This window comes from Aedes albopictus, chromosome 1 (assembly GCF_035046485.1).
Source record: "Aedes albopictus strain Foshan chromosome 1, AalbF5, whole genome shotgun sequence".
Taxonomy (NCBI): domain Eukaryota; kingdom Metazoa; phylum Arthropoda; class Insecta; order Diptera; family Culicidae; genus Aedes; species Aedes albopictus.
The window spans coordinates 114,535,369-114,561,941 of record NC_085136.1 but is presented as its reverse complement, the minus strand read 5'-3'; the positions used below and the strand labels follow the sequence as shown (position 1 = coordinate 114,561,941).

The 26,573-nt window shown below is 39.0% G+C and overlaps 2 protein-coding genes across 4 annotated transcripts in view; both read left to right on the top strand.

Moving 5' to 3' along the window:
- The window catches only part of LOC134285124 (uncharacterized), a 225,755-nt gene that overhangs the window by 22,420 nt on the left and 176,762 nt on the right, over positions 1-26,573 (top strand). The gene's annotated exons all lie outside the window — the stretch shown is intronic.
- LOC115256091 (calcium-binding mitochondrial carrier protein Aralar1) overlaps positions 1-26,573 on the top strand; it is an 88,387-nt gene that overhangs the window by 24,427 nt on the left and 37,387 nt on the right. Inside the window, exon 1 of one of the 3 annotated variants that reach the window (XM_029854348.2) lies at positions 11,658-12,025. The exons of the other annotated variants lie outside the window; for them this stretch is intronic. Within the exon in view, the coding sequence (XP_029710208.1) occupies positions 12,002-12,025 (24 nt within the window). The 5' untranslated portion in view covers positions 11,658-12,001. Of the gene's footprint in view, positions 1-11,657; positions 12,026-26,573 lie in introns of those variants that run through there. 3 annotated transcript variants of the gene reach the window in all.

The following is a 26,573-nucleotide window of genomic DNA, read 5'->3' as shown; positions in this document are numbered from 1 at the left end:
AGCATCCGAGTTTACGCCTGCAACGCACCTGCCGCAAAATTTAGGCAAATTAGAGGTTCGTTTCCGTTTTTGACTGTTTCTCAATTTTTTTAGTGTTTTGAAAAGCTTAAACCTTCAAGTTTCCATAGTGGGTTCAGATTTTAAATTCATGTTTGTTAACATTGCGAAATAGCGCTGTATTTATGCAAACGGTGGGCACCGGGTCCAGTGCGCAAAAGTGGCATGGTTTACAAAACGGCAGATAACTTTTGAAAGAAGAAAAAGACATCTCTAATATTTTTAATATATTATGTATGTTAGCTTCCGGGATTCCCACCAAGTATCCCATTACTCGGACTACGTAATCAAAACGCACAATTATAGTTCAAACTCTTTATTCCGACCGAGCTTGGAGCATCGGTAAACACAGACTGATCAGTTCAATACAATTCAACGATATAACCATACAATTACAGGGGTGCTCAAATTAAATTCCACATGTATAAATGTCTCAGCGTTCAATTGATGCAAAAACTATGAAAATCGGTGGTTGCCCTCATGGTGAAAAAAAAATGTTTTGGTATTAAAATCCAAGAAGGCGGCCAAAATCAATATGGCCGACCCAACTTTTTATAATTGTAAATAGTAGCCCTATCTTTCCTCTTTTCAACAACAATTCGTTTTGAGGTGGTTTTTGAAGAAACTTTCGAGTTATAACGGTTTAAATGAGCCACCATTTGACCAAAATCGAGGGGTCTGCAAAAATTGTTGTGGCTCTTACTAACGGGGGGTCCATCAATTTCGAGTAACCAAATGCATTTTCCTAACTTTTTCAGCGAGGACTTTCAGAAAATCGCCACCTTAAACATTTTTTAAGACAAGGTGTAAATAGTGGGCCGGTCTCAGCGAGAATTACCCACTGGCATATAGTCTGTGTTTTCCATCTAATCTGGTTGTTTTTCCATACATTTCTTAAACTCGCAAAAGCAGCCATCGCCTTCTTGATCCGTGCACCTATGTCGATCTTGGTGAGGCCTTTAGGCTACCAAGATATTAAAAAATTTCAACATTCTCCACTGATTGCCCAGCTACCGTAAATTTGGAAGGGTTGACCGTGTTTACATCCAACGATTTGGTCTTGTTGACGTTGATGATGAGACTGCCGCTGAGGAGCCATTGGCAAGATCATCGAGCTTGCTCTGCATAACAGGTAGAGAGAAGGGATGTAGTACCGGTATTACCGGTACCGAAAATACCGGTATTACCGGCCAATTTTTGGTACCGAAATACCGGTACTGACTGAACCTTGGTACCGGTATTTTCGGTACCGTGAAATATTTCCGAAGTGCTGAGTTCGGTCATTATAGTTTAGCCAGTATGGGGCTGTCCGTAAACCACGTGGTCATTTTTTGGGAGATTCCGTTTGTTGGTCCGTGGGTTCTTCCTGTTTCATTTTAGACTGACTAAGATACTGGCTATGAAACTGCGCAGAAGCTAAAGAATAGCTCAAAAAAACAGTTTCATACTACTCATTTATTTCTTTTTGTTTTGTCTATCTATATTTTTGTTTAATTTAGTATTTTCTGGTTAGCTTATGTGACATCCCTGAAAACCGGAATTCAAAAATTCCTGGTAAATTGTAGATTTACTTTATTTCAGTGAAACATTTTCCAGTACCGGTATTTTACCGGTACTACCGGTACTGTAAGCTCCAGTACCGAAATACCGGTACTCACCAAAAGTGGTCGGTACTGCGACCCCTAGTAGAGAGGCTCTTGGAATTCATTAATTTGCTCCAGAATGATACGGAGCGTGACAATATGGTCCACACAGGATTGTCCGGCACGAAATCCTGCTTGCTGCCGTCGGAGCGTTGCGTCAACCTACTCCTGTATCCGGTTAAGAATCACTTTGCAGAGGACTTTGAGAACGACACACAGTAACATGATGCCCCGCCAATTATAGCATAAAGTCAGGTCACCATTTTTGGGTACCTTTACTAAGACGCCTTGCATCCAGTCGGCCGGAAATGTCGCGGTGTCCCATATGTTGCAGAATGATTCATGCTACGGATGGCTGTTTCTATCTCCTGCATTGATGGAGCTTCGGTTTTGACACTGAAGTAACCGGTCATCGGTACCTGAGTCATCGGGACTGCAGGAAAAGCGGGAAACGTTCTTAGACCGTTCGCAATGCTGTTTTATTTTGTATGGCGAGTTTTAAAATTTTTAAAACTCGCCATACAAAATAAAACAGCATTGCGAATGGCCTTAGGAACTCCATGGACGGGGTTTTCTAGTGCGAATGAAACACGAAGTTACTTATGCGATGGCAGATATGAAACTGTTTATTCGTGTCCATTATAATACATGTAATACCGCCTGCAGTAGAGGTTTTGTTCTCTGCTGAGAGAATCTCTCTATGAAAGTTTACCGTACACGGAGAACTGAAAAACTCAAAATTAGGTACTTTTAAACTCAATTTTGAGTTCTTTTTCATCTCCCTTTTCATGCGCTCTTTCTGTTGTTGTCAGAGAGTGAAGAGAGAAACAGCCCAACTTTTGCAGTTCCGTGCGTCAAGCCAAAACTGAGTTTCTAGCACAGTACTCAAATTTGAGTGAATACAACCTAGTCAAAATTTCGGTTGGGTGGAAAAAACATAAAATTAGGTATTTTTTTCACATGGAAGCAAGCGGGAACAACCCAACAAAAACATCGTTTCCATCAACTCAAAATTGGCTTGACGCATGCAACCCCGAAGTTGGGTGGAAAGAACTCACTTTTGGGTAGTTTCGTCTCTCCGTGTAGGAATGGGTATTGTCATTGTCTATCTTGACATAACAGACAAGGTCGGTCAGTAACTGTCCAGACGTGCCTTTCACGAGCATCGTAGCATTCATCTTAGTCCCACTAAGGCGACGTGAAATATCGTAGAGGAGACGGATGTCGCCGGTGTTTGCGGCTTTCTCGCTTTCGTCGGCTAGGGAGACTGCCTATTAGAGTGGGTCAACGTTGTGTGGAGAAACTTTAAATTTGATCGTATCAACCCGGAACTAGAATTTTTCAATCTATATTCGCGCCCAAAACAACTGTGCAAAATTTGGAAGCGATTGGTTGCGTCCCCGTATTCCGCATTGCGATTGAAATTTGTATGCAAGTTATTATGGGAAAACGTTCTTATTTGCATTTTACTCATAAGTTTAATTATATTGTCTAATACCATGTAACTAATGACGTTAAAGTATAGCCTAGGGTATGCCGAAAAACTTTGCCGAAGACCGCAAAGTATTTACTGTATTTATTTCTACATCTTCAACTAAAGTTGTACAGACTGTGGTATAAAGGTAGTTTACATAAACTAGACTAATTTAAACAGAACACATATTAAACATTCAAACATCGGATTTTACAGACAATGCTATATCAAACTATTTACAAAGAAAAGCAATATAAATACAGAAAAACAAAACAACATAATTATGGTTTCCACACATTTCGAGTACCGTCGTGCGGGGCTTCTTTATACACTTTTTAATGGTTTTCCAACTTTATGACATTATAACTCCCAGAGTAGTGAATGGATTTCCACAATTTTTACACATAATAATTGTGAGTATGTATGTAGGATGCATGCAAACTTTAAACTAAATCCATCAATAAACAAAAAAGTTTCCCATACACCAACCGGAGACATCTCATATAGAACCAAAGGGGGGCTACTTTAGACATTTATAATTAAAACAAAGCTGCAGTTAAAATTCCGGGTTTATTTAAAATACTACTTTGTACCAGTACTGTTGTTTACTATATCATACATGATTTCAATAAATATATGCGTTTTTAGGTGGTTCTGTGCTACCTTTGGTATTATGAGCAGTGCGATATTTTAATACAGACTTAAAGGCTGTCTGGGGGCCATCAATCCTTTATTTAGGTTTAACGTTCATTTATAATGTGTATCGATACAAATATTCGATTGTATATGTTACGTCGATACTTTTTGCACGAATTGAGCAGCCCTCTGAAATTTATGAACTGTAGAAACAATGCTTACAGAGCAAATGTTCTGATACGTTATGTATATTTTTATGATTCATTCGATGTTTTTTCGCCTCCTGACAAGCAATAAAGGGTTTGTTTGAAAAACAATTTCAACCAAATGAAGGGGAAAATATTGCGTCATAATAGTCCCAAAGACATCAAACAGATTTGAACCATATTTCAAATTCAAAAAATCCATATTCAAAAGTGCCCAAAGTAGCCCCGTGTTTCAAAAGTAGCCCCGCACGACAGTACTATAAACAAATTCGCGAAATTTTATTCCTTCTGGCCAGGTCGACATGCGCAAAGCTAAATCTTTCCATCTTTTCTTCAAAACTACTTTAAACGAAATATAGTCCAGTAGACTGCAATCAATTCGTTTTGAGACCAATTTCCTAACGCTCAGACAATCTTCCTCCGGGGCGCCTAGACATCGAACAACCATCGACCGTATTTCACTCTCTGAAACAGCGTTGTCTATGTTGGTTAGCAGCAAAGAGAAGTTGATTGAATGTACGTCGTCGTTCTGCTCGGTTCGGTTACAATTCCTATCGGGATCATCGCACTGGTTTGTGTAGGTCGGTGATTCCCAAAGTGGGCGAAATCGCCCCCCAGGGGGCGAAAATCAGGCCGAAGGGGGCGAAAATTTGAAAAACCAAATTTGGGGGGCGAAAATACTAAATAAGGGGGCGATTTTTTAAATAATTGAGAAATATCAAAAATATTGAAATACAAGTTCAGAATGTCAACTGAATTATTAAAACTCTCTGACATTTCAAGATTTTTTGTTTATAGGATTTGAAAATGTTTCGAGACCAACTAAATTTTACAGTATTTTTTATGTTTATGTGAACTTTTTGGCAAAATTCCAAGAAAAAAAGGGTGCTACACGAATTTCCGAAAGAATTCCTAATGATTCAAGACATCCAATAAATGAGAAACTCCTAGGCAAAAATTCATGATTGATTTTTGTCCAAGTTATGAAAGGAAGAACAAAACTTTCTTATTAAGTAAAAAATAAGAAAGTTTTGTTCTTAATTTATATGAGGTTTTTTATTGAAACTTCAATCAAAAACATGACGTTTAAGATGCATCTAGAATACTTTTCGGATGAAGGTCGTCACATATTGTTTGAAAATATATCAAAGAAGCTTCCAGGAGAAATTTCAAACATTGCTAGTGAAAGGAGTTTTTTGAATAATTTCCACAAATACAGCGTTGAATTCTCTCAAAAGCGAGTAATAGCTGCATGTCTGCATATCTACTTATTTGACAACACAAATTTCTACAATTCATGGGAAGCTGAATTGACACACATCCCAAGCTTTTCATAATTTTTAATTACTGAGCAAAGCTGACTACATTTGAAAATATACAAATAAGGGGCCCAGATGCAAAGGGGTATAAGTAGCCATTTTGTCGGTTTTGAACTAAACTTATTAGAAAATTCTTTAAATTTCAAGCTATCAGGAATTTTTTTAAGATTATTTTCACGTTGATTAGAAAAATTACAATAAATCGAGAAAAAATGGGTCGATTTTGAAATTCCATACATTTATTCGAGTTGTAATTTTTGCATCAACTATATTTTTGTAATTGTTTTTCAATTTCCCACCAGTCTTATTTGATTACTTATGACTAAACATTTCGGGTGTTGAAGAACCCCCTTTAAGAATATTTGAGTTTAACGAGTGTTCGTAAATGTTCACAGTCCGTTCTATTTTGCTCGATTTTGTTCAAAACTATGTATAGCACAAACATGATTTCAAGATACACTGTTTTTACATGCAATAATGCAGTTTTTTTTATTTCAAATGCAGACAATCAACGCATTTGCATTACAAGTCAATGAAAATGAGAGCGATACTAATTTAGGTACATTAAATATCAGTGTTACCATAATAGCAATAATATTGTAAAATAGTGGGCTATTAACGGCTCCCGGTTAGCAAATTTTTAGCCTTTTATCATTGAAAAAATCAATCTCACTGAGGGGGGCGAAAATATTTTTCTCAAGCTCCAAGGGGGCGATACCTCCTAAAAGTTTGGGAAACACTGGTGTAGGTATTGTTCGTACCGCACATGATAGAAGAAGGTACAGGGGTTGAATGGTGGATCGGCATACCAGCAGAAGGCGTATCGTTCGAAATGGTCCGTTGCAGTGTATCCACAATCATGGTTTTCAACTCACTAATCTCAGAATGAAGTTTGTCTATTTCGGTGATAGGAGGCGGCTTGTTTTGGGCGTTCTTCCAGTCGTTGAAAGCCGACATGCATCGTTCGCACATCCATACAGTGCCGTTCGTCAAAGATCGTAGATGATCTCATATCGGCACATCCAAAGTGAAAAGATTCACCACACGGACCACTGCATCCCTGATAAAAAGTATCATAAAAATACGATAAATTTTATTGTTACAACACCATTTTTTCGAAAAATATTCACCATTAAACATATTGTAATTTACACAACACACTCACCATCACCCCTATTGTTCTATACCATTCGGCGAATGGTAAATGGCACTTTTACAATAAAAAATGGTGGTCGTTATGTATCTTAACCATAAAATTTTGAGAAAATTTTCATACACTTTTTCGCGAAAAACAATAGAATGTATTGTGTTTTTATGAGACATTTTTAGGGCAATTTTCAAAAGATAACAATATATCTTAATGTTTTTTCATTGTTCTTACAATACAAATACAATTAATTGAATGGCGTCAAATGAATCGTTGTTACAATAAAAATACAATAATATTTGTTGTTATTTGTAAGCAGTTTTCGCTTTTGAAAATCCATAGAATTTATATTTCCCGCTAATATTTATATCCAGCATTTACGAGCACTAACGTCCGCCAGAATGATATGCACATTTTATGATAAGAATCAAACACTCTGATGTATGTCTGGTATGTATTGCTTGGCAGGTGTTGATAAGATCTATCTTCAATCTTTTCAAATAACTGCCAAATATCACAAGTCAGACCTCAGGTCGTATGATCCATACCATAAATCGTTCACAATTCATGTGGCCATTAGTATCTGTAAATGCTGGAGAAAAATGTTACCGAGAAATATGAATTCTTTGGTTTTTCAAAGGCGAAATCTGTTTACATAACAACAAATATTATTGCATGTTTATTTTAACATCGGTTCAATTGACCCCATTAAACTAATTGTATTTGTATTGTTATCAATGGCAGTTTACTATTTACTAGATTCCTTTAATTTATTGGAAAACGTTAGAAAAATCATTGTTCATCTTTTTCTTGTCTTAACATCCTCACTTGGCTAAACCTGCTTTTCAGCTAGTTTTCTATAAGTACTTCCTCAGGTATTCATTGAGAGCTTCCTCTGCCAACACGGCTTGACGTCTGTCAGTTTTAGCAAATAACATTCGATAACCGAAACATCTACTGTACTCCAATTTAAAACGAAAACTATAAAAAATGTGTCAAGTGATTTTGTATTTGATTATACAAACATGATCCAAGCAACAATAATACTTATTGTTATTCATTTGTTACAAATTGTTTTTAAGTGTAATTGAGAAATAAACTCTTTTTTAATAAAAAGTCCATGAGAACTTTGCAGGCACTTTTGCAACTATTTAAAAACAACTTAATTTAATTTTTACTGATAGTTACTTTAATCTATTATAGAACTATTGAAAAACAATCGAATCAATCAGTCACTAATAAAGCTAATGTTCACTTATTGTACGAACTATATGGGCTTGATTTCTATTGTAAAAAGTAACAATATATCTACTATGTGTTTTATTGTGAACAATAAAACCAGTCATTTGTTAATAATATTTACCATGTAAAGAATGGTAATTTTTTATCCGGGATACCACATACATACAATGCCAGCTCCGTATAGATCACAATGGCACATTTCTTGCATTTCACGTCTACGTAGGTTATTGGCTTCATTTCGGACAATTTACAGGCGAAAATTGTTCGATTTCACAAATAGTTCACAAGTATGTGACGGCGTATGCAGAGCTTTATCGAAATCCGACGGTTGCGAAATTAATTCCGGTAGGATACCTCAACAATTAAACGAGTTTATAAGAGCAACAGACAGACAGAGGCACAACGACGAACGACCTCAACAACTAATCCGACGCTTGTGAAAAAAGTTATTCACCTGGTAACTTAGACCAAAAATTGAGATTTTATTATTGATGTTATTCCTTTACATGTTAAATGTTAAGCACCACCGGGCAATCTGTACGTTATAACTTTTTGTACATGTGTCGGATCACTTTGCAGTCTTCGGCAAAGTTTTTCGGCATATGCTAAGCTATACTTCAACGTCATTAGTTAGATTGTTTTAGACGAAAAATTTCAATTTATGAGAAACATGCCAAAAAGCACGATTTCCCATACTAAATTCCATACAAATTTCAATCGCAATGCGGAATACGGGGAAGCAACCAATCGCTCCCAAATTTTGCACAGTTGTTTTGGGCGCTAAAAGGAATCGAAAAAGCTTTGTTCCAAAAAATCGACCCCCCCCCTAAAACCGGCACTGAATTCTTCCACGATCTCCCTGCAAGATTCCTCTAGGAACTCCCTCCGTGTTCCTAATAGAAATCTTGCAGGAGATTATTATGGAATTTATTTTTATGGAACTCCTGGAGGAATTCCAGATGGGAGCTTCTAAACAATTTTAGAAGAATTCCCTGGAAGAATTCCAGAGGGTACTTCTAATGGACACTTGAATTGAGCTCTGCAAAAGATATTGAGTATTTTTGGAATCATATAAGTACAACAGGAATCTCAACGGAACTTCCCTCTTATGTTCCACTAAATCCACACCCTCAACTGCTGAATCCATATAAGAATCCCAATATAAGCCATTCCAGTCTTCTATTATAATCTGCTCCACCCGTTTCACACCATATGCATTACATAAAAATATATATAGCCACACACTTATTTTAGATTTACTTGTTCGGCTGTTCTATTTTCAGCAAAAGTTCGGATTACCGAAGTTCAGCGCAGTTTTACCGAAGTTCGGCTAATTTTTACCGAACATTTGGTAAACATTTCTGATGATTCAGTAAAGTTTACCGAACGTTAGGTAGTTTTTTGATGAGCTTTGATATTATGGTGCTGAACATTCGGTAACACAAGTTTACAAAATAAAACGAAAGTCGTGAACTTCAGTCAACGACCAAAATTTTTGAAGCACAATTTAGCGCTGATATCGAAACCGACCTTCAAAAAATTTTAAGTAGAACAGTTTTTGAGTTTTAGCTCAATATCGAGCTTTACAACCCAAGTAACACACTTGTCACCGAAGAGTCACGGCGGCGCAGGTTTTTGTTGTGTGACTTACTTCTAGCAAGTATGTGTTTATTTGTTAGAAGTAAGTCACAGCGACTTCTGCGCAACAAAAACCTGCGCCGCCGTGACTCTTCGGTGACAAGTGTGTTACTTGGGAACTTTTCAAAATATGCAATTCACTTAAATTTAAATATACTGCGTTTTGTTCAACCAATTTTAAATTTTATTCCATAAATTAAAAGCTGAATATATTACCATTCGATCATCTGAATACAGGTTTTGCGCCAGACTGATGAAATTCAAGATATTGGCGAGTTTTAGGGACAATCTCCTTAAATTTTAGCAAAATTCCCAAATTTTTTTGAAGAAATGTATTTTTTTCTATAAGAAAAAAAATTTAAAAATTCTTTCTCGACGTTTATTTGGCATATCATATGTAGGCGAATTACAGTAAAAATTTCAGCTCAATTGGAGCATTGATTACGGAGAATGAGATGTTTGAAGTGAGCGACTTTGCTTAAAAATAGAACAAAAATCGATTTCAAATCTTCAACCTTGTATGGAAAGTCGAAAAAATTTCCGCTCTACTGTAATTTTTTTCTTTCGCGTTTTCAAACTCAGGGCATGATTCTACACTAAAAATGATCATCAGCTTACCGAGTTCAAAAATGCTGTAAACTAGTGTAATCTGACCTTTTACCGAAAATAGAACAACTGAATACGGTACTTTATTTTAAGTGTGCAGAAATACATTGGAACTCACCAAATATTTTGGCAAATATTCATCCAGTTTGCATCAAATCTCTCAGGCTGTATACTGAATTTTATGTACTAGGTGCCTCTTCGTCTTTTACCGAGAATACGAGAAGCCATCACTTTCCGCCTAATTTTCCTGCATACGCTAATAAGAATCCTCACTGGAATCGTCACCGAATTTTCATCAAAGGCATACCAAAGTACGCCCACAGTATTTCCACAGAATAAGCAAGGATATTTTAAGGCATGAGCAAGGCAGCATCACCGCTAGGTGGATTAATCAAGTTTTTTTTAAAGATAATTTGAAGTAATCTATAATAATTATTCTGGCAGCAAGTTTCAAATGAACATTTTTATAGTACGAGTTCTACATTTCTGCAACGAGGCCTGCCGTCATAGTGCTTCCCGATGGTGCATGGGAACAACCATGTGTTCAGTTCATGCTAGACACGAAATTTAAATCAAGCAATATATAACAGTCACAGTTTTCTAAGTATGCTTTTCTGCTGAAAAAATCTTGCATGATCTTGTTTTCATCTCAACAATATTATACAATTATTTTGGCTATACTAATTTTTGATATTATTTTTTTTTCTTTTGTTCCTATCTCAAACAAACTAACATCAGTTTTTCAGTAATGCAATTTGTTAGGGTACTAGGGTAAGAATATTATAGAACAGAGACAGAGACGTAACAATTTGCCGAAAATCCGCGTGTTTACCGTTTCGTCTGTATGCGCTGCTGTTTCTAGAAACCCTAGCGTTCACTTTCTTTGAGCTAATTAAAACACGCAAATGTGAAACGATCTCACCGATCATAACCTTATGGTCCTGGGAAATTGAGAATCACCCGTGCGGTGCGCTAAAAGAGAATGGTCACCGACCGGTGTCCCACTGACCGTATCCATCTTGCCGGTCACTATAGTCGCCAGTCATCGCCAATCGAGGGTGGATGTCCGGAGTGTGTTCCTGTGTCATCCGTAGTATCATAACCCTTCCCGAGTTGTTTTTAATCGTTCGTTTCTTACATTGTTTACTCCATTCCGATTTCGCCCGGGTGATACTGCATTTGACTAGGTAGTACCTAGCAGTTAACTTCCAAGCAGCTTCGCGATTGTAGTGAACCACTCTGGGTGGTGTGAAATTAGTTACATCCTGCCCGAGCAGCCAGCTGGCCACGCTACGTTTGTTAGCTGTTGCACGTGAATATTCGCGTTGGATCGCAAGTTATGTGCAGTGAGAATTCGCGAGTTCGGTTTACCTCTACCTACCTAGAAGCTCTCTCCCTCCCTTACTATTCGTAATAGTTTTGGCAAACGGAGCCGTTGTGGCGTGCGTCGCGCGGTCGCCAAGGTCGTCGTCGGTAGAGTTCAGTTCGGTGGATGCCAAGTGGCTGGGAGTGCAAATATTTGAGATTGTTTGCGAGACATTCTAAGGGTCTGTTCCAATTGGCGAATTAAAATCGATTTTTACTTAAATTTGACAGTTCGACACTTAAACTTGACATTTCTCCTAAGGAAATAATTATCGAACTGTCAAGTTTAAGTGAAAATTAATTTTAATTCTTCAATTGGAACAGACCCTAAGTACCGTAAATTTGAGTGGAACCAATCAACATACCAGACTATTTGTCTCGTTGAAATAACACAAAGGGATGTGTGTACGTATAATGAAAACGGATATCTACCTCCGGTGATCAACTTCACCCGAAATTACGGTTACAAATTTCGTGTCATAATTTTTCTTCAGAGGAATTCCGTGCATTGTGAACTTTCGGAGAGAAGAAATTGACTATAAAGGAGCCGCCTGGTTGGAGGTTGCTACCAGTACAAGAAAGGAGACGCACGGTATCTTAACGATTCCAATTTTGGACCTAAAAGTGAACATTGTCAGCAGCAGCAGAGCATTTCAAAAAGAGGTGCAATGGCTACCAAGGAAGGTGAAGAGGTAAAGCCCGTTGTTCGGACATTCACCAGATAGACGGTGATGGTCTAGGTGATGGTTGTTTATTCACGCGATGCTGTTTATATTATTTGCTGTTGTTTGTTTTTCTGGTTTATCAATTGCCATGAAAGCTAACTACAGCTAGACTAGTTCGTTGGGGACTTGTGTGCGACGAGGTCGGTGCAAATATGATGAAAATTGAAATGAAATTACAATATATTTTCGAGGAGAACAGTAGACTGACGTCAGGATTTTGTTTTGGTGAAGTGAAGCAGATTAACCTTCCTAATGCATAGATAACGTTGGCTCGCTGACGTAGTGAATGAGATCAAAAATGACTGTAATGCACAAGGAGAGTTAAATTATCAAGAATAAACAACAAATTTGTTAGTTACATGAGGCAAATGTCTCAGACAATCAATAAAACATACTTTTAGGGGATCTTCAATGTTGTGATTTCTAGCCACTCATAAATACTGACTCATAAGAGCTTATCATCTGTGCTGTTTTCGGGTGGTCGAGAGCATTTAAACGCGAGTTATACAATCAATGAAATGATTATAAAAGTATCATTTATTTAAGCTACATTAGGCCGGAACAAATCTCATTTTCTTCTTTTGTCACTTTGCTCGTTGACTCGTCAAAGGGGGGGGATTATAAATAATAAATGTATTTGATGAAAAAATACCCAAGCAATTAGGCAAAATCGTAAAACTCATCGGATTTGTTAAGAAATTTTCTCAACAACTCTAATTTCAGTTCAAAACTTTTGAATTTTTGAATAATTTATTTGTTTCCCCCCTCAAAATGCCGAATTCCGACCAAAATTTTCCGAGGGGGGGTGACATTAGAGAAAATCGAAATTTGTGTCAGCCTTATACTGACTACAGGACTAACATGACGAGACGAATTACTACTGACAATAGCCAAATAACTATAAATGGATGCTGATGACGACGTCATTGTTGCGACACAGAGAGTTGTCGTTGATGAGTCCAGCTGGTAGGGATGTACATTGACTCCAACAATCTGGGACAAAAAACGACATTTGTACACGCAGATTCAATATGCCTAGATTTGTTTAGCTTTATATACTGTTGTTTCTGTTAATGGTTTTCAGCTATATATGTTTCGATTTGAACATAACTCATACTGAAGTAAAACCAAATGAAAAAGATAGCATTCCGAATTTATGTAGTAATCCATGGAGAAGGTTATGAAAATAATCGTGGCAAAGTCTATGGAAGACTCCCTGCAGAAGTTTTTAGTGGTGCATATTAAGAGAGCAAATATATCTGGGGTAAATTTATGGTGTTCTTCTTTAGTAGTCCAGGTATTTATGGCAGCGAAATTTGAAAATTTATGAAAATTATTGGCTTGAACCTTGTGGAAATTCATTGATTTAACTTGCAGAAATTTCCTAGTGGGAGAGTTTGTCAGAATTTACAATTCCTATTTCCAAACAGCTTTACGACAAGTCCTCTACGCATGCACAAGGTCATGCGGAAGTCGGAGTGTTGTTGGAAAATGGCTATTTTTGGTATAGGGGTACACGCATTGGTGCGTGGCTGCCGGGCGTAAAACTGATACATTGTGTGAAGATAATTGTGAAGCGGCACAGTTTTTTTTGATTATATCCCTTTCATGACGAACCAGCACAATTGTGCCGTTCATCAACAACAGATTTACATATTTTTTTCCATCTGTTTAATTATTGTTTTATGTAATGCATATTGTTCTAATAATTGACCCATCACTTGTACTTGTTTGTGTGTAAACAAACTTTTGTTTATGTTGCATGTGAGATTTGCCACAACAATGTAAACAAAAAGTGAACAACATCCATAAAACATGAAAAAGGTTTATCTGTCGCAAATTTTTTATTCCTGATTTTTCTAGGTTGGCAAAGCTAGAAATCGAAAGATAATGAGTAGGTCATCCAAATGGGGAAGAAAAAGTGCTGTTTTGTTAGAAATTCTAAGAGTTCTGGAGAGCCAAACTTTAGCCTTTTCTATGGAAATTTCAATTTTTTGTGCTCCGTCCCGAAAGGGATATGGTGGATTTATACTGTGGTGTGAAAGTCGAAGGATGACGCTAAGACCGCTCAGCACTTAGAATGTGTAAGACCTACTCACAAGTGCATAATTTCCAGACTACATCAAAAATGTGTAACAGTAACACATTCACAAAAACAGCTCGTAAGGGCTTGTACCATTTGGGCAGGTGTACCTATTTTGGGCACTTGCTGCTATAACTAAATCAATTTCAAACCGATTGATTTGAATTTTTGTATAGAGTTAGATACTGTACGTGCCTAACATTATACAAAAATTCAAATCAATCGGTTTGAAATTGATTTAGTTATAGCAGCAAGTGCCCAAAATAGGTACACCTGCCCAAATGGTACAAGACCCTACACTCTTCTAGATGCGAAATGTCGATATTTTTTTGTTTACCAAGGTGACTAGTAAACCTAGCTAGATTGCCGTACAATTTTTTTTGCGAATTTCACGATTTTGTGGACGCAGGAGCTGATTTTGTGAATGTGCAAGGGTTACACATTTTTTGGTGTAGTCTGGACACCCTGATAAAAAATATCATAAAAATACGATAAATTTTATTGTTAAAACACCATTATTTCGCAAAATATTCACCATTAAACGTATTGTAATGTACACGGCACACTCACCATCATCCCTATTGTTCTATACCATTCGGCGAATGGTAAATGGCACTTTTACAATAAAAAATGGTGGTCGTTATGTATCTTAACCATAAAATTTTGAGAAAATTTTCATACACTTTTTCGCGAAAAACAATAGAATGTATTGTGTTTTTATGAGACATTTTTAGGGCAATTTTCAAAAGAAAACAATATATCTTAATGTTTTTTCATTGTTCTTACAATACAAATACAATTAATTGAATGGCGTCAAATGAATCGTTGTTACAATAAAAATACAATAATATTTGTTGTTATTTGTAAGCAGTCTTCGCTTTTGAAAATCCATAGAATTTATATTTCTCGCTAACATTTATATCCAGCATTTACGAGCACTAAAGGCCGCCAGAATGATATGCACATTTTATGATAAGAATCAAACACTCTGATGTCTGTAAGTATTGCTTGGCAGCTGTTGATAAGATCTATCTTCAATCTTTTCAAATAACTGCCAAATATCACAAGTCAGACCTCAGGTCGTATGATCCATACCATAAATCGTCCACAATTCATGTGGCCATTAGTATCTGTAAATGCTGGAGAAAATTGTTACCGAGAAATATGAATTCTTTGGTTTTTCAAAGGCAAAATCTGTTTACATAACAACAAATATTATTGCATGTTTATTTTAACATCGGTTCAATTGACCCCATTAAACTAATTGTATTTGTATTGTTATCAATGGTAGTTGACTATTTACTAGATTCCTTTAATTTATTGGAAAACATTAGAAAAATCTTTGTTCGTCTTTTTCTTGTCGTAACGTTTTCACTTGGCTAAACCTGCTTTTCAGCTAGTTTTCTATAAGTATTTCCTCAGGTATTCATTGAGAGCTTCTTCTGCCAACACGGCTTGACGTCTGTCAGGCGTTGAAGTTTTAGCGACTAACATCTCGCATAGAAATTAATCATTCTCTAAACAAGACAAACCGTATCGTGAACGCAGTGTGAATGGTCATCTATTTTGATTATAGTTGTTGTATGTTCAGCCGATTACGGTAAAATCATACCAGAACTGCAACTACTGCTGGAACATTAGCCGTTATTGTTCAAAAATTGTCTGATAATGTTGCGATTCGACCGCATTCGCATCTACCATATGAGAACATTTTCGAACCGCACCACCTGTGGTTTACTTGCTGGGCTGGATCGCAACTCGAAAAATTGGCAGCCATCTTTCAATTTGCAGAAAATTAGACGAAGGAATGTTTTTGTTTATATTTGTTTTTATTCTTCTCGGTTGTTTGCTATTATCCTATGAATTCGTGCCGCTTAATCGGGAGCTCTAATAATTGCACAGGACGAAGAAATGGAGGTAAGTTGTGTTATACTTTAAAATATGTATTTTTAAACAGTTTTTTTACATTCACAGAGCCGAAGCATTGCGTCAACAATTGTTAATATCAAACGCAGCTGTGGATACGGAGCCAACGAGGGCACCAACTGTGCCTATTGATGTGTCTACAAGGCTGCTGTTCGAGAAATTCGTGGTTGTGTTTCGTCCGAATATGCCGAAATGTAATGTATTCGTGGAAGTGGATCCATCCGCTCATTCGTCTGAGCTGCTGCAGTACTCGTTGTGAATTCAACCAGAATTGAGAATATCAGTTGTTGTGATTTAATGACACATTAAGAGATTTTTTCATAATATGTGAATATAAAATGATTAGAAATGTTTGCGTTTTGAATTTTACCTCAATTAAGTTTAGAAATAAATTAAAAAAGAACGCCTTATTTGAACCACACCACCAACTGTTTCCTGTTATTGTACGATTGTAGCCCAACCATAGATCCTACTTTCCGGTAGTAAATTTCTCAACCTTATTAGATATGTTTAAATTACTGTCGTCGGGCGAAATTTGTTCACAAAAAGTAGTATTTTGATACGGTAAACATTCTTAACGACCCGTTGTTCATATGGTCGAGTCTTCAAAAACTTTATTCATTATGGTCGAAACTTTACCCAGTAATGGTTGGCTTATGGTTGAGATTACCATAATAATTATGGTAATCGACTATAAACCATATTCCGTGATGTTTTGGTGTAGTTTGGATTTATGCGGGATTCGATAACCGAACATCTACTGTACTCAAATTTAAAACGAAAACTATAAAAAAATATGTCAAGTGATTTTGTATTTGATTATACAAACATGATCCAACCAACAATAATATTTATTGTTATTTTTTTTGTTACGAATTGTTTTTAAGTGTAATTGAGAAATAAACTCTTTTTAATAAAAAGTCCATGAGAACTTTGCAGGCACTTTTGCAACTATCTAAAAACAGCTTAAATTAATTTTTACTGATAGTAACTTTAAATTATTATAGGACTATTGAAAAACAATCGAATCAATTAGTCACTAATAAAGCTAATGTTCACTTATTGTACGAACTATATGGGCTTGATTTCTATTGTAAAAAGTAACAATATAGCTATTATGTGTTTTATTGTGAACAATAAAACCAGTCATATGTTAATAATATTTACCATGTAATGAATGGTAATTTTTTATCCGGGCATTATGCACTTTAGTGCTGATCGGTTTTAGGGTGAAGGGAAACGGCAGCGGGAGGAAAACATGAGTTCCTTTGAAATGACGAAAGGAAACTCTGAAGGTAATTTGTGAAAAAAATATCACTTGCGTTGGTGGGATTCGAACCCACGACTCCGTATCGCTAGTCCGGCACTTAAACCAACTAAGCCACAGAACAAGTTAGAAGTCAATTTGTCAAAAACGTACTTTGCCCAAACAATACTTCAAGACGTAATGGCCGACTGGTATAGCCGAAAAAGGGCAATCCTTGAAGAACGCCTACCAGACGGAAACACTGAAAAAATCCTGTGAGGAATACTGGCATGAATTACAGAAAAAAATACTGGGACGAATCCCTAGAGGATTCTTGGGAGGAATTACCAAATGAAACCTGGTAGGAATCCTGGGAAAAATCAATGGGAGAAGAATTGCTGAATATTTTCATGGGTAAATCCTTTCTGTCAACAGTCAAGTTGCAATAAAATCAACATGATGTTACGAAAAAAAAAACAAACTAAAGTCTATGGTGTAGTTTTAAAAAAAATCTTCAATATTGTTCCCCAACATCTGATATTTTTTCAAGCTCTATTTTAGCACAAGTTTCATACTATCATTACATTCTGATCCGTATAGATACAATTCTCAATATTAAAAGAAAATGGACTGCCAGATTACACTGCACACTACAGAAATGTCTGTCTACAATTTTATTTTCTTATTTTCTCTTATGCTGCCGCACTGACTAGCCATGATTTGTGAACTTGTGCACAAGTCCAGGCTTAGAGTGCCTATGGGAGAGAATAGCGATGCATTTTTGCCTTTCTCGTACACTAAGTGTACTGGAAAGGCTATATGTTCACTCCAAAAATGATATTTTGATAGAAGGCCCGGAGGGTCGAGTCACATATACCAATCGACTCAGCTCGACGAATTGAGGTGATGTCTCTGTGTGTGTATGTGTGTGCGTGTGTGTGTCTGTATGTGTGTGTACAAAAAAACTCACATCACTTTTTGGCAGTAAACCTCATTCGATTTCAATGATAGACCGTTCATTCGACGCGGAATCTGGTCCCATTGTTTCCTATTGAAAATGGTTCGGATCGGTTCAGCCGTTCCGGAGATATGGCCATTTAGGTGTTCCGGAACGGTACCCCAGGAAGGGACCAGATATGAAAATGCATCAAACCTATGCATGCGACACATCAAACCACGGCATTTTCGATAACCTGATGAGCGATAAGCAGGAAAATAGTCTCAGACCATATCTGAACCGGTAGTGTTCCGGAACCGGTTCTGGGCGTCTTGCTCGAAGTGGCCAAATATACAATTGTACCAAACCCATGCAAGCGACACATCAAAGTACGGCATTTTAGATGACCTGATGGACAATGAGCAGGAAAATCATCTCAGACCATATCTGAACCGGTAGTGTTCCGGAACCGGTTCTAGTCGTCCCGCTGGAATTGGCCAAATATACAATTGAACCAAACCCATGCATGCGGCAGTTCAAACCACGGCATTTTCGATGACCTGATGGATAATGAGCAGGAAAATCATCTCAGACCATATCTGAACCAGTAGTGTTTCAGAACCTGTTCTAGGCGTCCCGCTGGAAGTGGCCAAATATACAAGTGAACCAAACCCATGCATGCGACACATCAAACCACGGCATTTTCGATAACCTGATGAGCGGTAAGCAGGAAAATAGTCTCAGATCATATCTGAACCGGTAGTGTTCCGGAACCGGTTCTAGGCGTCCCGCTGGAAGTGGCCAAATATACAAGTGAACCAAACACATGCATGCGACACATCAAACCACGGCATTTTCGATAACCTGATGAGCGGTAAGCAGGAAAATAGTCTCAGATCATATCTGAACCGGTAGTGTTCCGGAACCGGTTCTAGGCGTCCCGCTGGAAGTGGCCAAATATACAATTGAACCAAACCCATACATGCGACACATCAAACCACGGCATTTTCGATGACCTGATGGATAATGAGCAGGAAAATCATCTCAGACCATATCGGAACCAGTAGTGTTCCAGAACCTGTTCTAGGCGTCCCGCTGGAAGTGGCCAAATATACAATTGAACCAAACCCATACATGCGACACATCAAACCACGGCATTTTCGATAACCTGATGAGCGGTAAGCAGGAAAATAGTCTCAGATCATATCTGAACCGGTAGTGTTCCGGAACCGGTTCTAGGCGTCCCGCTGGAAGTGGCCAAATATACAATTGAACCAAACCCATACATGCGACACATCAAACCACGGCATTTTCGATGACCTGATGGACAATGAGCAGGAAAATCATCTCAGACCATATCTGAACCAGTAGTGTTCCGGAACCCGTTCCGGGGTTCCCGCTAAAGTGGTTAAATCTGAAAGAGAAACAAACCCGTATATGCGTATCCCTGACGCAGTCTTGGAAATAATCATTGAAAGAAATCTGTAAAGAATCCCGAGAGGAATCGCAATGAAGGAGTTGGTTTACCTCGGGACTGACGACTGTACTTCCCTTCCGTCCGAAGTAAAAACTCATATTTTGAGTACTTATGTCGGGAGTGGGATTCGATTCCAGGTTCTCGGCGTGATATTCACGGGTATTAACCATCACACTATTATTAATTATAAATGCACATAAAAATTTTCAAGTGCTGTATTTGTTGCCCAAAGAAATTGAATAATAATACAAAAACATTTTTTACTATAGGGCACTGCATGAAATTCTCTCCTTCTCTTTCACTCTTACAAAAATTTTGAAAACAACAAGGCCAAGAAACGTCAAAATCTCATACAAAATCATAACAGTGCAGTGCCCTATTTAATTGTTTATTTGTTTGATGTGAAAACAAAGCTTGTTCGTCAGTGTTATTTTCACTGGTTACTTTATCACATCAATACCAAACTCTGTTCATACACATAGATTTATTTGTTCAACATCATTAAGACAAGACATAAATCAACAATAGTACGCCACAATCAGCCATTTTACGAAGTGACAACAATGTTGATGATGATATTGATTTTCACGGGTTCGGACGCATGCTCCTGTCAAAATTTCATTCATATAATCGGCTCGTAAAATGGACTATACTCGGTTTGAGGCTGCCGCTCTCCATCCTCGGTCGCGCCCAATGCTCGCCAGGTTACGCTCCATCTGGTCCGCCCATCGTGCTCTCTGCGCTCCACGCCTTCTTGTGCCAACAGGATCAGTTGCAAACACCAGCTTTGCAGGGTTTTTATCTGCCATTCTTGCAACATGCCCTGCCCACACTATATCCTTCCGGCTTTGGTCACCTTCTGGATGCTGGGTTCGCCGTAAAGTGCAGCGAGCTCGTGGTTCATCCTTCTCCGCCGCGCACCGTTCTCCTGCACACCGCCGGAGATCGTCCTTAGCACGCGTCGCTCGAAAACTCCGAGTGCTTGCAGGTCCTCCTCGAGCATGGTCCATGTCTCGTGCCCGTAGAGGACCACCGGTCTTATTAGCGTTTTGTACATGGTGCATTTGGTGCGTGGGTGAATCTTTTTCGACCGCAGTTTCTTCTGGAGCCCGTAGAATGATGATGTGCCTTCGAATTTCACGGTTCACGTTGTTGTCAGCCGTCAGTAAGAATCAGAGGTAGACGAATTCCTCCACCACCTCGAAATTAGTTCACCCGAAACCCTTACGCAGTTTTGCACACCGTCCATCGTTGCTTTAATCAGTCTAGTCAGCTTCCCAGGAAAGCCGTTTTCGTCCATAATTCTCCATAGCTCTGCGCGGTCGATACTGTCGTATGCCGCTTTGAAGTCTATGAACTGGTGATGCGTTGGGACCCGGTATTCACGGCATTTCTGGAGGATTCGCCGTACGGTAAAGATCTGGTCCGTTGTCGACCGGCCGTCGATGAAGCCAGCCTGATAACTTCCCACGAACTCATTCGTTTTAGGTGACAGACGACGGAAGATGATCTGGGATAGCACTTTGTAGGCAGCATTCAAAATAGTGATCGCCCTGAAGTTCTCACATTCCAAATGGTCGCCTTTCTTGTGAATCGGGCAGATTACCCCTTCCTTCCACTCCTCCGGTAGCTGATCGGTTTCCCAGATCCTGACTATCAGCCGATGCAGACAGGTGGCCAACTTTTCTGGGCCCATCTTGATGAGTTCAGCTGCGATACCATCCTTACCAGCTGCTTTGTTGGTTTTGTGCTGGTGAAAGGCATCCTTAACTTCCCTCAGTGTGGGAGTTGGTTCATTTCCGTCCTCCGCTGCACTGGCGTCGTCGTTTCCTCCGTTGCCGTGAGCTCCCGTGTCTACGTTCTCCACGCCGTTCAGGTGCTGATCGAAGTGCTGCTTCCACATTTCGATCACCTCACGTCCGTCCGTCAAGAGGCCTCCGTCTTTATTCCTGCATATTTCGGCTCGCGGCACGAAGCCGTTGCGGGATGCGTTGAGCTTCTGGTAGAGCTTCCGTGTTTCTTGGGAACGGCACAGCAGTTCCATTTCTTCGCACTCCGCTTCTTCCCGGCGGCGCTTTTTCTCCCGAAAGAGGCGGGTCTGCTGTTTCCGCTTCTGTTTGTAACGTTCCACGTTCTGTCGAGTCCCTTGCTGCAGCATTACCCTGCCCATATTCGCATAGTCGATGTAACCACCAACGTCTGCTCTGATGGGAAAACACGATTTTATAGATTTTTTTCCGGATTTACATATGCACCGACTATTTGAATGAAATATTCTGTCAGTTTCGTGGATTACAGCTACAAAAAGTGAGCCGCAATGATTCTAAGATGTTTCATGTAATTTTTCCATATTTAAAACGTGTACGTCAGTTTATGCGACCATTCAGTCGTTTTGATGAATGATTACACGGATAAGTTGACGTAACAACCAGATTGCTATGACCGTTATGTTAGCTATTACGGTACCCGTTTTCTGAACACGTGTTAGATTTTTTTCAGGAATGTCCGTCTTCTTCTTCTTTTTCTATATGGCTCTACGTCCCCACTGAGACTTGGCCTGCCTCGCTTCAACTTAGTGTTATTTGAGCACTGCCCTCGCACTCTTCGTCGAACCATTCGTTCCGTCGATTCCGTTCCACGTACCCTGCTCTCGGCTGCGTCGTTGATGGCTGATTTCACTGAACTCCAGCAGTCCTCTAGAGGGGCCTCATCGAGCTCATACGCGGGCTCGAGATTCTGCGCGTATGCTGATGCGACATCCGGTTGCTTTAGTCGCTCTAGAACCTAGAGTTGTCTAGGTTGTACCGTGGTGGTCGCCGGTACCGTACATTGTTGATGATGGAGAGTTTTGGGCGCAGTTTGACCATCACCAGATAGTGGTCGAAGTCGATATTGGTGCCACGATAGGTCATGACGTCGATAATGTCGGAGAAGTGCCGTCCGTCAATCAGAACGTGATCGATGGTGGGCGCTGAACTTACCAATCGTAGGTCTAAATTCCTCCTCCTGGTCTGCCTGAGCGTTCAAATCTCCAATGATGATCTTGACGTCGTGACTTGGGCAGCGATCGTACTCGCGCTCGAGCTGCGCGTAAAATGCGTCCTTGTCATCATCAGTGCTTCCGGAGTGTGGGCTGTGCACGTTTATTATCCTGAAGTTGAAGAATCGGCCCTTGACCCTCAACCTGAACATTTTTTCGTCGATCGCCTACCAACCGATCACGTGCCTCTGCATATCACCCATCACGATGAAAGCTGTTCCCAGCTCGCGTGTGTTGCCGCAGCTCTGGTAGATGGTATGATTACCTCTAAACGTTCGCACCATGGATCCTGTCCAACACACCTCCTGCAGCGCTACGATTCCGATCCCGCGGTCCTTCAATAGATGGGCGAGTAGGCGGGTGCTCCTAATGAAGTTGGGAGATCTGCAGCTCCTCGTACCGAGTTTCCAATCGTAAATCCTTTTTGTTGGCTGGGGTCGTTGCCGTTGGTCTCGGTTCGTATTATTCTGTAGCTGATTTTCCGTTACAATGGTTTTTTTACGGCTGGCTCGTAGGGCCTGACACCAACCCTCTACTTTCCGGAGGACCATAGTGCACAGTTGAGCTTAGAGTCCTTTCCTGGCACTCGGACGTAGATCAGCCGCCCCTAACATGAGGGTCAGACGCTGTTGTGAACCGCTCCTCCTGGAGAACAGACGCTCAGGTTTGCCGGAGCAAACCACCCCTTCCCTGTCTGCCTACACGGGAAAAAATCCGCTGCTTGAAACCTGCTAAATGACTCATGATTTCGCGTAAAATGTGTGTTTTCATGTTATAAATATACACCACAAAAAAAGGTCATACTTTCATGACTCATGTTGCCGTAACGTCACCTTGGCGTTACGGTTTTCATATTTATTGACAAAAATTTGTAAGTTAAGTCATGATATCATGCCCATGAATACCAGAACTATTAACTAGATTCATAAAACCAGAAGCGGTATTCATAGAACTAGTAGTTGTCATTTATGGTTCCAGTTTTATTAGCGAAATTTGGTAAGTCGGTTCATATTATCATGAAGCACGTACTCAAACTATGAACTAAATTTATGAAAGCTTGAGCATTACTCATGGTGCAAGTATTTGTCATTTATGGTACAGGATCGATTTGCGAAAAATGGTAGTACTGGTCATGTTATCATAAAGCATGTTCTTAATTTATTACCTAACGTTATAAAAACATAAGCAGTATTCATGATTCTAGTATTTGTAATTTATACTATCGGATTAATTGGTGCAAAGTGGCATTTAAAGTCATGTTATCGTGAAGCACGCACTCTGAAATCATGAACAAGGTTCCTGAATATTGAAGTAATTTTTATGATTCTGGTATTTGTCATTTGGCTGCACTTTTTGAGATTTCGTTTGTCTTGTTTGGCTGCAAAAAAAACAAAGTCTATTCTTCATTACACCACGCAAGTCTTTTCTTCATTACACCATGAAACCTAACCTCGAAATGTTTGACATTAGCCAGGTCATTTTGACAGATCACACACATGCAAGAAAGAGACGAACAATTTTCTTGCAGTTTGCCGACCTTTTCTTGCTCGTGTGAGATCTGTCAAAATGATCTGGCTCCATACTGTCAAATTTTCATTCATAAAATGAGCGATCAGTTGTTCTGAACCGTCTCGTAAAATGGTCCATAGACATAGGGGGCGTCCATAGATTACGTCATGCATTTAGCCAAAATTCTGTGCTGGAATTGTGCGTGAGCTTGATTGTTCTGCTGCTGATGAGGCTGGCCGGAGTTTTGTGCCGGAATATGGAGTTTTTCCACTTTCAACTTCTGGAATGTAGTTCAATAATTATATAGTTTACTACTATTTTAATAAGAACAATTCACTACACTTTTTCGAAAACCAAAAAAAAATCTCACCGGAAAACACTGCCGCTCACAAAAGACGCCTTGACAGAAGTGACAAAAATGGCGTAGGTGATTCTGCGCGAGGGTTTGCGTAACGCTTACAGTGCCCAAATTCGTTTGTTGTGATTCATGATTTTATGACTCTGCGTTATGTTTATACGACTCAGCGTCTGGTTGAGATGACTCAGCGTCATAGTTTTGTGACTCAGAGCCATGCTACCATGACTCAGCTTTATGGTATTCAATTTATGAAAACGAGCTTAATTTTTCCATAACGCTTTTGACGGCCATGACTTTTGTTGATGGAATCAGTTATTATTATTCATGATAATCGTTGTTAACGTCACGATATCATGGCTTGTAGTTACAATATCATGAAGCGACAAGTTTTATGATTTCATAACATTTTAGTCATGGATCCGGCAACAAATTTTTTCCCGTGTATGACCAAAGTTCCCACCGGGGTTGGTTACCCGATCTTCGCTAAGGTTGCTCATAGTTTCCGGCCGGTACCACGAGGAGGTAGGGATAGGAGTTGCTGAGCAGAGGCTAGAGGATCACAATGGGATCTGAACTGAATTGCGCAGCATACCCAGCCTTTACCGTTCCAGTTTGACCAGCTACTTCTTTTTGTATGCCGATCAAAATATGGGGGCGGACTGGAGAATGAGAGAGCATTTTTAAAAATAGGATAGACAAATGTACATAATCGCCACATGGTGGTGAAATTCGAAACTATTCGATCCATAGCCTGGAAGTACTCATAGTCCTGAACGACTTTGTCGAAGATCGTACCTCTCCATCTGGCTTCAATCTCGTGTCCGCCTCTAAACTCTATGAATGTGCATTGAAATTAGGGGAATAGTTAAAGTTAAACATATAAAAACATATAACACAAACAACATACGAATATGAGACATGTAGCATATAAAACAATTATTCTGTCTTATTTATGTAACAAATATTTATACTCGTAACATCATATCTCACCAAAGTCGTACCGGAAGTAACTATGTACACTAGCGCCACGTGGTGGTGAAATTTGGAACTATGCGGTCCATCATGCGGAAGCTACAATATATTCTAAGCGGCTTTCACCACTCGTTTCTAGTGTGGGATTATGATTACACAAAAAGATTCAAATTTGCTTCATTAACTCCTGAAATATAGATGTGTAAAAAAAAATCCACGTTTTTCGCCTGTCGGTACTTGGCGTGCTAACTAAAGGAAAAACAAAAATGGATGAAATTTTAACAGCAATCAAAGAAGGAATTATCTCAGTTACCATTAAATGATAACTCTCTAGTCATTTAATAGAGAAACAAAGTGGGATATAGTAATCGTTGGTCAGGATGAAGACATATTTGGATGTCAATATCGTATATCTTTGATAAGCATTTATGGATGTACACGGGGTAGAATGATGCTGAATAATTATGTTTACAAGTTTAATATCCCATCCATAACAAGCAATAGCTTTATGCAAATTGACAAAACAAAAATTTCACTTGCTACAAAACTTTTCCCGTTTTCTCTAAAATCGTATAGACAATGCCGAACTTTTTTCAACTTTCAATGGAAACCTCTTCGCCTCAAATTATATTCCCTCTGACGTAGACTTTCCCACGCGAAATATTTTCCAATTTGACCACGGCACTTGACACGCAAACCGGCTGACTCGCTGATATACAAAGCAACACAAATAATGTTGGTTCTTGCGTATCTTTAAAAATAGATCCATCGCGAATCACTTGCCTCGGGCGTGATTCAATTTTGCTTGCAAAAATGTTCTAGTATACATAGCGGCAAGATTTGCGGGGCCAGCTGATGACCGCCATTCGCGGCTGCCTGATTGATAGATAGGAATGGAAAGCACGTGTATTGTTGGGATACACTACGCTGCTACCGCCATTCAGTTCTACGTATGTTGTAGATGGAT